Source organism: Melospiza melodia, chromosome 1 (assembly GCF_035770615.1).
Source record: "Melospiza melodia melodia isolate bMelMel2 chromosome 1, bMelMel2.pri, whole genome shotgun sequence".
Lineage (NCBI taxonomy): Eukaryota > Metazoa > Chordata > Aves > Passeriformes > Passerellidae > Melospiza > Melospiza melodia.
Window position 1 is genome coordinate 150,455,142 of NC_086194.1, and position 12,848 is coordinate 150,467,989.

General features: G+C 36.5%; 2 protein-coding genes across 7 annotated transcripts in view; one reads left to right on the top strand and one right to left on the bottom strand.

Moving 5' to 3' along the window:
* LOC134426653 (cytochrome c oxidase subunit 6C) overlaps nt 1-12,848 on the top strand; it is a 475,168-nt gene that overhangs the window by 118,775 nt on the left and 343,545 nt on the right. The window lies entirely within an intron of this gene.
* VPS13B (vacuolar protein sorting 13 homolog B) overlaps nt 1-12,848 on the bottom strand; it is a 429,375-nt gene that overhangs the window by 110,551 nt on the left and 305,976 nt on the right. For all 6 annotated transcript variants that reach the window (XM_063171820.1, XM_063171844.1, XM_063171830.1 and 3 more), the window contains exon 34: nt 5,677-6,379. In XM_063171820.1, coding sequence (XP_063027890.1) covers nt 5,677-6,379 — 703 coding nt within the window. The remainder of the gene's footprint in view (nt 1-5,676; nt 6,380-12,848) is intronic.

The window sequence follows — 12,848 nt, forward strand, 5'->3', positions numbered from 1 at the left end:
AGACCTCAGCTCCAAACTTCACTTTATGAAATATCTTCCTAAACTTGATTTGAATTTGCAAGCTTTTGATTTCACTGCTATCCCCTTGGTCTTCTGTTAACAGCAGACAGCAACCCCCAAACTTCTGAAGAGAACAGGGACTCAGGGGAAAGGAAACCAGCAAGGCAGGAGAAATTCTGCATCTTGAAGATTTTCATTCTCCACACTCTGTCTTTGTTCCTCTCGGTAGCTGACAGCCAGGCCAGCTGAGGGAGCAGAGGGGCCATCTGGGAGGCTTTAACGGGGGGAGCTCGGGGAGCAGAGCCCCGTGGGGCCCGGGCAGGGGACAGGGCCACCGAGCGCGAGCGCGGCACGGCGATGCGGCCGCTCAGCTGGAGCAATCCCCAGCCCAGCCGAGCACGGCAACGTGCTTTCATTTCAATGCATGAATCACATTTTGGTCTGCAGTCAATTTTAAAAGCCAGTATGATGCTGCAATCATCTCTGCATTTGAAACTCTGAAGTGGAACGTTTGGTCTTGTTTTCAAAACGGTTTCCACTGGAATTTAAAGAACACAAGTGGAAAAACATTTCTGCTAGAGTACTCACAAGTGCTGTGTCAGAAGCTCAAAAATGAGCACTTCAAGTAACCTGAGGAATGCACGTTCCCAGGCCAATTTGGCTTTATGGGTGGGGGCTGCACTGCTCCCCCTCATCCATGACTGCAGATGTACTGGACAATAAATATACCCAGAGGGGAACAGGTGACAGCCCAGCAGAACTCCCTCCATGCCACGCTAGGAAACAGCCTTAAATCCTCGCAGTGCCATGTAGAAGCACAGGCTGCCACAGAGGCAGTGAATCAGGCTGCCCGCCAGAGCCAGCCTCTGCTGCTTTTCATGCAAAAGCCTGGAAAAGGCTTTCCATTAGATCAGAGGTTACATGTGGTCTTAGCTACTGCATCTGCTCTTCATGGACCCCCTGCCATCAAAGGCGTGGGTGTCAAATAAAATAAAATAAAATAAAAATCAAGAATAATTCTGGATGGCCCCACAATGACTGTTTTTTGCAAATGAGTGGTTGACGGAAGTTGAAGAAATTCCATGCATAACAGATATTTACTGAGAAATTTCTCTCCCTTGAAACAACCAAGCACCACAACCTCCTCTTTGAAAGTAAACAAACAAACAAATAGAAAAAAGATTTTTCAAGAATGCCCAGAGCACAGTGGTCAGGAAATGAGGCAATTTTGTATCTGGATTACATTACCTGAAACAAAGCAAATAAAGATTTTAAAAAAATATTTATAAAAGCAGTTTATGAGATTACATTAAAAACAATTGCACCCATTTTATTTAAGTAAAAATGGCCAAAACTCTGCTAGCAAAAAACTAACAGTTAGCAGATGCCTTTTTGTGTTAAATATAGGATGAGTATTTAATAAAAAAGAGTAATTTTACAGTATCTTTCAGTTTTTTTATACACAATCTTACAAATAAACTCAAGGAGCAACTAGTCTTTTTAGTGCCACTTATTAAGAAGTTAAAATTTATTCCATTAATTTATTTATTTTGATTTTAAGTTCCTGTACCTTGCCGTAGCATAACTGCAATCAAGCTGCACAATTACAAAACACAAATGAAGAAGTTTAGCACAACCATAATAAAACTGAGTTAACATTTCAACAACCTAATAAGTCTCCTCCTCCAAACTGACTTTCCAGTGGAAGTGGTTGTAGAGAGGACTGAGGATGCACAACCATTGGGTCTTTGGCTCCCAGGCAGGCAAATGCTCCCACATGCAGAGACTGGTCTGATGGAAATGTGCTGCTACTGACTGATTATTAATAAACTAAGAATGCTGAACTTTTAAATGGCCTATTTCCTCCTATTTAATTCTCAAGTTCTTATTTCTTTTGTGCTTCAGAAATTAAGCTAGAAATAAATAGCACAGTCAGTGTTGGAGGAGCCAAGTTCTTTGGATGAAATTTGGTGTTTCAGCCACTGTACAATGCACTGTCTCACGAGTGATAGTTTAATGTGCAAGATTGTGAATTTTATGCTCTATTCAAAACTAATAACAAAATCCTTGTCCCAAATAAAATACATATGGCTTCATAACATATAACATATAAAAATCTTCATTTCTACATAATGTTCAAAGCAGTAAACCATCATGAAGCAGTAACCCTTAATTCTGTCACCAGCCCAGGACTAATTATTATTCTCTCTTATACAAAGGTTTATAAAATAGACTGTCATCAAATTACCTATTAGAAGCATTTCTAAAGTCTAGAAAATCTTTGCTGACCTACAGCTAAACGACATATTTCTTAGAAGTACACTATTGGGAGGTGAGGGACGAAAAGCACAACTAGATCCAGACTATCACGAGATTTTCTTTACCATAAAGTTTATTTGTGGAACTTATGTCAAACAAAAAATAAGACATTCCTAATTTCTCAACAGAATTCTGCATTTGCTTCTGCTTTTCAAAAATTTGAGGCTTGTTTCAGAACTGTAAATTATTTTCTTTTCTAAAAACTGTAAGAAATGGCACAATATTTCATAAGATCTAAATCTATGGCTGTTGAATGAACAGTATTCAAGTCTTCAGAATTCCACACCAGAACTGATAGAAAAAATTTTTAAAACTTTCCTAAAATACTCTTATGCAGTGAATATGCTGTAGAATGCATAGAATACATAGAATGATTTTAAATGGTGGAGATTTTATTTGCGTGTTTTGAATGCAATGTAAATATTTCATATATAGCTTAACTACGTAAGTTTAACCATATTAGTTTAAGTAATGAGAAAACACTCCCATAGTTTTACCAAAAATCCTTATAACAATGTAATTTTACTTTTGCTCAGATCAGTCTCAATTTTTAGGCTGTGATCAAAATTTGCAATGTTATAGGCCTGAAGTTTTGAGTTGCTGCTATGCTGTTGCCTATCTACATAACAGGATGAGAAGCACACAATATTTTCATTTGGTCTATGATTTGGTTGTTTGTTTTTTTGTTTTGTTTTCAAGGGGGAATATGCTCCCTCAGTTCTTATAATCCAGTTAAAAATATCTTTTAAATTTATCTTGTGTTCTCTTCCCCATTCTGTGTTAGATAACAGAGTTACTTGCATGCATATGTATATACACAAGAACAGTCTTCTAGAGAGGCTAACTGGAAATACAGTTTAGCAACATTCACTGCAATTTAAACACCATTTATGCCTTTTTCCCACTCTCCAATCCTTGATACACAGAGAAATAAAGGAATATAGAGCATGTGTATCGTACAGAAGGAGAGAAATTAACTTGGTTCTTTCAAACAAACTTTATATTGTTCTTCATATGGACGATACATCTCTTTCAGACAAAATTATCAACAAATAATCACAATGCCAAGAAAAGTTGGTGTGATCAATAAAATCAACCACAGTAGCACAAAAAATGCCACAAAGAGCTCCTTATTCTGTATTATATTATATGCTATATATAGTGTGTGTGTAATATGTACACACACACACACACACAAACACACACATATATATAATACATACAGTTCATGGCTATTTTCCCTCTAATATGTGTTAGAAATGAAAAATAGAAATTTCCAAAACCAACATGTTACTATAGTGGTATGATAACGTTAATCCTAAATTATTGATTACCAGCACAGCAGGTGTTCCTAAACAACAGGCAATAAAAACTTTATACTACCTTCTTTGCTGAGTGAATTAGTGTATAACTGGAAGTGTGCCTTAATTTTATCAACTTATTAATACATTTAGGATGGTATTTTTAGGTACTAGCACTTTAGCAACCACCTCTCAAACTCTTTTGACAAGAAGGCTACTGCATTGGCAGCAAGCACAGGATTCTGTGATGCACAGGAAGGTATTTATTTACTGCCCACAAAGGCAGCATGAGACCAGGACTTCTGCCTTCACGTAACGTCTGAGTCCTATCTCCACACTTCTTTGCATTTGCTTGACATGGAAACTTAAAGCCAAAGAAAGGGGTAAGACCCATGTATGGCTAATCTTTAGTCTCCCAATGAGCAACCTGGCAACCTGTGGTGACTGAGGAGCTCTCAGGCTCTATGCTCCTACTATCTTTATTATTTATACTTCTAGCCATGCTTCTGTGCACCCTGATGCACTTTCAAGTTATAAGAAGATTTTATTACAGCTTGTGTTTTGTAGAATTGCTACCATAGACATGAAGATGGTGAAAGACTTCAGGAGGTAATCGTAGAAGCAGAAAAGACAGAATTTTGCCCAGTTCATTGGTGGTGGCAGCTTGTAGCAAGGACATGCTTGAATGCCTCAGACATGAGACATGAAGAAGTCCTATTGCATCTTTCCAAAGCACTAACTTAATGAAGATGTGATCTTAGACCTACTCCAAGCTTCCTTCAAGCTTTGCTTTGTGAGTTTGCTTCACATTAATTGCTGCAATAACATTTTACATAGTACGTAAGAAATACACATGAGAATCTGGAGTTAATCAAATTCATGACACAATTGTGTTTCATTCAAGGCAAGACAGAACAGGAACAGCAGAGAAAGACAAAACCAGAAGGATTAATAAAATGTAGCAGAGAACAAATCTCCCTGTTTTAAGTATCTTTTCTTACACTGCGTAATCTTTTTCACTGTTTAATTCCTCTTAAAAGTTCCACTACAATTCAGATTTCTGAGAACTGATTGCATTTTTAGTCCTTTGCAAAAGCATGTTATTTTAATGCTAATTTTCAAAAGATACAATCTTATTCAGCAAAGATTGGTTAAAGCTGCACAGAAAAGTATACTACTGTTCACAACTCCTGTGCTGGAAATACTATCAACGAAAAACTAGCAGTACCCACAGCTCTCATTCAGGAAACAATTTAAAACCCCATATCCTTCTGGCTGTTTGTTTATTTGCATACTCATTAACATTTTTTGGGGTAACACTCCATAATGATAAAATAAAATCAGTATACCCTGTACTGACTGCTAGACAAATGAATTGCAATCATTTGATTTCTCTCTTCAGTAGTACAGATAAGGCAGAAAAAGAATATTTCAGAATATTTTCTACTGAAGAGTTGTTTTGACATCTCTCATTATAAACTCTGCATAAGGAATTTTAAAAAAAGTGCATTTTTTAAGAGATGGAATTTGTTGCAAAACCCTCTTGCTCAATTGAATGAAAACTTAAAATGACATCTCTTGATGCTGCTTGAAAGATCAGTTAATTTTTTTTACAGCTTATGTCCAAAACACCAGGTGATTCTACAGTGTTTACCTTTACATTTTATTGGTGGGCTGGTATAGGAAAATATTGTGACATTCAGTCATAAAAAATGCTCTTTATGAAATTACCTTGGCCTACAACCTTTACTTCCTTAGAAAACTTTGAGAAGTTACAGCAATGCAACAACCCCTGCCACAATCTGGTAATGAGAAAGCAGTATTAAGAAACAGGAAGAACTGGTTGCTAAAAGGTTAGATCTTAATTAATTTCAAACATTTTACACACTTAACTTGCTTCAGCTGTGAGGCACAATCCTAAAAACATGTATATTTAGTGATTGATATTTAAAGATGTCCTGAAGTTCCTGAGCTGTTTTCCACCACCCTCTGTAACTTCTGAGACGTGCAATCATTTTCATGGTTATAACCAGGACTGGATGTTAAATGCTCTTACCTGTACACTTGTAGTCTGAGGTGACTCCTTTAAGGCCAGCATCAAACACTGATATTTCTACTTTTTGCTTTCTGTGGTGGCAGCTGAGGAGCACAGAGGGCTGTGACACAACCAGGTAGAGAAATGGCTGGAGCTCTATGTCCCCCGCTCCGCGGCGCCCAGGCTGCCGTACAATCGTGATGCCCAGGGCTTGGCGAGCAGATGACCTCGTGGAAGCGTGCAGGCTCTCCAGTGACAGAAGACCTGGTTTCCTGCCAGCAGACAGGGGAGGGTTACTGTTCAAAAGATCGTCTGCTGTGACAGAAGAGATGCATGGCTGACTGGGCTTCTTGGTATCATGGCTGCTGCCTGAGACGGTTTCTGGAAGGTTCAAGGAGCTCTTGCTTATCTTCTCACCATCTTTCTGATCTTGCACTGGTTTTGATTTAGGTGAAGTAGTGCATGAGTACGTCATCAATGAGATTCGACTTGCTGTGACAAAAATGTCAAAGGGAATGAAGTTGAGGTTCTTCACGATAGAGGACTGGCGGGAAGGACGGGCAATGCGGTGCTGGCTGGTGCCACTGTGCTGCTCGATCTGAATGATCCTGATCTTAACACTGTCGCTGCCAATTCCACTGTCCTGAGCCCCGCTGTAACGGGAACAAGTCTCAACTGTTCCTCCATCAGCCACATCCATCTTCTTCTGTTCTTGCTTGGAAACCTGCAAAGGAAAATGCTATATTAACTTCTGATATCCATATTCCAGCTATTTCCACTTCAGTCACAGCAAAAAAATCACTACATAAACATGATGTCAAAAGAGAGAATTATAAAAAAAAAAAAATACGCCAAGTTAACTTTAACACAGTAATCACTCATGAAAACACAGCAGGTGTCTGTTCCAATGAAATGATGACTCACAATAGCTGAAGAGCCAAAAAAAAATAAAAGTGAAAAAAAAAAACAAGCAGTAAGGATTTCTAGGGCTGGAAAACATTTTAAAAATTTAAACTTTTCATTAAAAAAACTTCAAAGTATTTATAAGAAATTTATAGATTAATATAAACCCATATACCTATGAAATAATGTATTGCAAATAAAAGCTTAATTAGAATTGTTTTCCAATTTTGAGCACTGATGCTCAAAAAGTCACCTTTGTCACTAAAATTCTGTACTGTAATTAGATGAAATGGAGCATAATAATAAGCCACTACAAAGACTAAATGGAAATTATAATTTGAAATGTATTGAAAAATATATTGTAGAAAAATAGTTTTCTTAACAAGTCACGGAAGGCAGGTGCCTTATATAAAACACTAAGGTTTAAGGAAACATCAAAACTATCTGAAGACTATCTTGGTGAGGGGAATGAGCTCTTAGCTTACCAAGGCTAGATAGGGTATTGGCTGTGACATTCTTAGGGTTTCATGTGAGAAATCATTGCATATAGAAATATTTCAAAAAGAAAACATACACCACTGACAAACAAAAAGAGTGCAAGACTGAAATAAAAAGTTGCAAGGCTGTGTCCAGAGATCTTATTGTCCGAACTCAAGAGACAGAGATATCCCAAGACAAAGAAGTACTTCAGTAAAAAACACTTTCAATACTGCTCATGAAACAAGTAGAAATTCTATCAAAACCTTGAGGACAAGGTGGGGAGCATATACTAAAATACGTGGCAAAAAAACAATCTGCAAAAATTCGATAATTATTGATATATGACTAATTACTCAGATTCATATGAAGGTCAAAGTCGTACATTCACCCCGTATAACTTCCACAGCACAACTAACACTTCCATCTGTGCTACTGCAGTAGAGTTTCTGCTCTGCTCTGTACAGGAGCTAACACAAGAAACGCCCAACTCGGCTGGATTCCTAACCCATCTAGCCCACTACACTGTTCTCGACAGCACCAGGAGGAAACTCTGTTAAGAAATACCAGAAACTCTGTCCACATCCTGCAATCTGCTCCTCTACAGCTCCTGTAGAGGATGCCAGGGGTACATGTTTGTGTGGTCGTTTTAGTAACCATTTCTGGGCTTCTCGTCCATGAATTCATCCACTTCCTTTCTGAACACACTGACACTGTTTGCTCTTCACAACCTTTGGGGGCAACAAGTTCCAATTTTTTTTTTTTAATTGTTTTAAACTATCTCCTCTGAGTGACATTGTTTTCCCCCAACCTTTTGTAGCATATGAATTGTTCAAGTCCACATTCAGCTTCATTAGTGCTGTTATGACTTTGTAAAGTATGACCACAGCCCCCCTCAGCCTTCTCCTCTTCAGACATTGAAATCCCAGCCTTTTTAGTCCTCCTCACAAAGGTGCTCCAGCACCTTCAATCTTTTTAGCCTCCCTTTTCTACTTCTATAACTTCACTATGGCCTTCTTGAGTTCTCTATGAAGCACCCAAGAAGTGGAACCACTACAGTTCTCTACAGAAGTGAAATGCTTCTTCTGTCTTGTTCTCCATCTCCATCCAGATGTCCAGTATTTCATTAGATTTTTATGGCTGACGCTGCACATTGACTCAATGACTTAATTTCTTCATTGCAGGACCCATTTCAGTAATTTCTTCTTATCTTGACCACCCAAATGAATCTTCAAAAAGTGAAATACGAACTAGGGCAAACAGTACCATAACTTCCTCTTCAAAAGAGAATAATGAATTAAAAATAAATAATTAAAAATGAATAATTTATCAGCAACTTAACAATAGGAATAAAGGACAGTGAATTTCTCATTTTCCTCAAATTTATATGGTCTTTATGCAGCAATGTATTAGATTCTACATGTATTGCAGAAATTGGGTTATGAGGGAGGTAAAGAAAAGCAGGCTTTTAAAATCTTCCTTTATATTGTGCTTTATGGAACAAAGGGAGCAATCCCCTCTCCTTTTCTTTAAAGGAATGAACATACTAGAAAAAGTATTACAGAGGAAATCCTAAACCAGAACCATTAACTAGCTGAGATTTTCTTTGAAAAGGTTTTTGCCAGCTCTGGTTACAATCTTTTCAGATTCACTCATGTACATATTTTTCAAATAACCAATAAAATTCTTTGTGGCTGTTTTCTATGGCAGACTCATATCACTGACTTGTAAATGTGATATCACTTTTAATGCTGCCTCTGTAAAAATAACTAGAGACCATTTTAATGAATCACTACATTGTGAGCCAAGAAATCCTCATTCTTCCTGATATCCTAGCAAAGTTATGCTATTTACACCTCAGCCTCTCTGCCTGGCAAACTATAAAGTGCTTCACCCATATCCTGCACTGATGGCACTTCCAAAATTGGTACAGATGGTATCAATTGGTACAGATAAGGCAGCAAAAGAATATTTCAGAATATTTTCCACTAAACAGCTATTTTGACATCTCTCATTATAAACTCTGCATATGGTATTTAAAAAATACACATTTTCATTGCTCATGTGTTGAGGACAAGCAGAAAGAAAGGATGGAGCTGTGAAAAAATCTTGCCACATCATTTCATGGAAATGCTGCCTGTAATTAAGTTGAGGGCATATGTTGCTAAACCCAGAAATTTTTAATTGCTACACAGACATCAGTTAAGTCTGATGAAAAACGTTTTCAGAAAGCATGATTCAGTGGTGAACGACACTCTTATGGTTAATACATGACATTCTCTTGTTCTCCTCTATGCAGAATAAATTTCTGCAGCTACCTGACATTTAGGTTATGCATGACTTGGCCAGAGGAAATGAAAATACAGTGTCATCCACCAAGTGACAACCTTCCAGGGAGAAAAGCATCACATGTATATGATAAAGTGGAAGAAGAAATCACACTACTTCTGGTTTCTGAATGGATCCTCTCTTCTCACACCTAAACAGATTTGAGTTGAAGCCTAGTTCTTTTCCTCTGCCTCTTTTTATCATTAAGTAATTATTAAATGTTCTGGTCTATACAAAGCACTTCTAGGAAGGTAAGAAAGTAGCTCTGTCTCCATCACCAGCCAGGCTATAGGTTCTCTGTGCAGACTGCTGCAAGGGTGCTAATTGGTCCCAACTGCCGAGTTTCCTGTTATGAGGACATTCAACTACAGAAACTTTACTGAGACCCCAAATCAATTCATGCAGGTCACTGAACAGCACTCAGAAGGCAATTTCTGCTCAGTATTAAGCAGTATGGAATATGAACCAGTGCCCAAAAGGTGAAAGACGCCATATCCTATTACGGTTTTCCATGCCACCCAGTTTCACAATGAAACTTTGACTTATGTAGGGTCTTACCACATATATTATAAAGGTTGAAACACTTGGACAATGATTTGCAAGACAGCTGTACATAACACAACTGCGTACAAAATAAAAGTGCAGAAGTACTACTGGAACTTGCATCAATTTCAGCTCAGTAGAACATCAAGCCTTCCAACAATGTTTCAGAGTTAACCTGAAGATATGCCTAGTAATAAACTTGGGAAGCATTTAGGTATTCCTCTAATGGGATAAGAAGATGAGAAGGAACAATCTCAGTATAACAACTCTAAAAGATTCTTTGCTTTGTTATGGAATAAATGGGCCAATACTTTAAAGATGTCAAGAACAGCAATATCATCTTGCTGTTAGCAAATGTAATGGTAACATTTATCATTGGGCTGTATAATATCAATTCTCTTACTCTTTACATAACCCATTTAAAATGAACAATAAAAGTTTTCTTTAATTAGCTACTGGTGTGCATTAACATGATCATGATTAAACCATAAAAACCAACCGTACATTACTCCGGTCCCCTATCCCATGTGGTTCAAATTATTTTAGTTGAAAATGTACTTTGAGTCCCTTTTAAAAGTTCGACCTTCTGCTTTCAGAGAATTAAATGCATATTACTATAGTGGAGAAGATAATGTTTCAGACCTCCAGGCATATATTAAACACACTGGCAGCACATTAGACAAAATGCTTTACTTATTAGATACTTCCTATTCTAAACAGTGTCATCAAAGGCTAAAAACAAAATCCATATAAAAGCTGCACAATGCTTCCACACAGAACCTGTGCCAAAATCCCTGTACTTTCCAGCTAATGAGGAAAGGATGTGTACTCTTAACATATGAATGTAAGATTTTCCAAGCATTCACTTTAGGAAACAGGACTATTGATTCCACATGGCTTATGTTAAATGAAACTGTATTGGTAAAATAACCTTTAAGATATTTGGCATGATAACTATAATTAAACAGTATTCAAAGGAATAAAACAAAAGGGAATTTGGTTCCACAATAGCTAATTAAAATAAAATGAAAAAACACAGCATGTCATCTATCAAGATAAATTGTTATTGTTTAAGAACTATTTAAATACTGTTAAAATATACTTTTAGATAAAATCTGAAAGGACTGGAAAAATATTTGTGGTTTAAAAATGGATAGTTTGGTGAAGAAAAAAAGTACAGGACGCTGAAATTTTAAGCTGAGATAATAGCTTTAAAGCCTTGAGCATAACCAGATGGTACTTCAATCAGAGGTATTCTACAGTTTCTCTGTCAGAATAAGTTGCAATATGGAAAGGTTTTCAATAGCTAGAAAAAACACATCAAGATGATAGTTTACTTCTTAGATCACTTCAGTGCATTTTCTTGTCCTTTCACAGTTATATATCCTATCAATACTACACACCATAGAAAAGGTGTTGAAAGCTACGCTGGTAGCTGGGGAACTGTGGTTAATTCTTCCTTTTCATGTGTTGAGATAGGTAACTTTACTAGCTTAACCTCTTGAGTTCACTAGGGCATATAGCACATATATCTACCATGAGAAAGGGCATGGAAATGGCATGGCCTGTACAACACACAGAGATAAGTACATCATAAAATCAAGGATCAATAAATAGATTTGCTTTTCAACATTGGAAAGTAGTCTCATCTAAGGTCACTGCAATTTTAACCAGGTAAGTCTTGTTTATTTTCCATTTCTGATCACAATACTGAGACGGTAGTGATGTCTTCAAAGTTTTTTACTCCATAAAAAGCAGGAATAAAATAAAAAGGTAAAATAAATAAAACAAAATAAAAGCAGGAATAAAATAAAAAGGTAAACACAAAACCTAATACTTTAGACCAACAACTAACACATTTACCAAATCAAAGAGAAGCATTTTACAACAATTGGTAGAATTGCTACATTATATTTCCTAATCTCTCAAGAATTTTCAACAAAAACAATGTAAGCACGTGCAAATTTCACTATAAACATTTTAATGTTCTTTTTCTGGTACTTCACAGAATAATCCTTTAATTAATAGAATAACTGTAGGCAATATAATCTTTGGAAGTGCAGCTGCTCTAGAGGAAAAGCATCTACATCTGCATATTTTTTCCAGCTTCTCATATTAATTATGGTCATATAATGACACTATTGAAGTAAAATTTCCAGTCATTTCTTAACTCTGATCAAAACCCTTCAGCCAATCATGAGCTCATGCTTCACATTACATAAGTTATGGAAAGACTCACAAGTGTGAAACCACAAAATCAAAGTGCCAATCACATCTGCTCCATCACTGTTGTATGTGACCAAGTTTTATTCCTTTTTCTAAAAAGTATTAATATTTACATGGAAATAAAAATCTTGCCTAGTTGACAAAGTAAGTTACAGAAAAGGAATATGTTCCATTTTGGTTTTCCATTATGCTTGGACTGGAATTACAAAGGTAACACTGGATAATTTCTTCCTTGGTACTAAGTACTTCATCTACTGCATTGAGAAGTTTCCAACAGTTTGGAAATTTAGTTAATGTATCATTGTTATCTAATAGACCTTTGTTTGCCACATTGTTCTACTGAACACTCCAACTAAAACAATTATATTATGCTTTGCATATGAGTTACATGACTGAATTTAATTCTGACCATTATCAAAATTATTTTACAAATTGACATATTAATTTCACATTGAAATATAATGAAAGATAAACATACAAACATAAATTTTGTCCTCCAGTCTAATAAAGTTCCAAATTAAGACTTCAGTCCTCTTATTAAATCTAGACAGATTGCTTCTACTTGTATCAATCCAGCTGCAAAAAGAGTCCTTTATAAAATGAACCTAAAGCTGTCCTCCAAAAGGGAACTATTAAATCAAGCCAAAATGAGGCAACCAAAATAGCAGAGATGCCTGAAGTAGATTATTTCATAAAAGTCAAACGGGTTTTTTCCC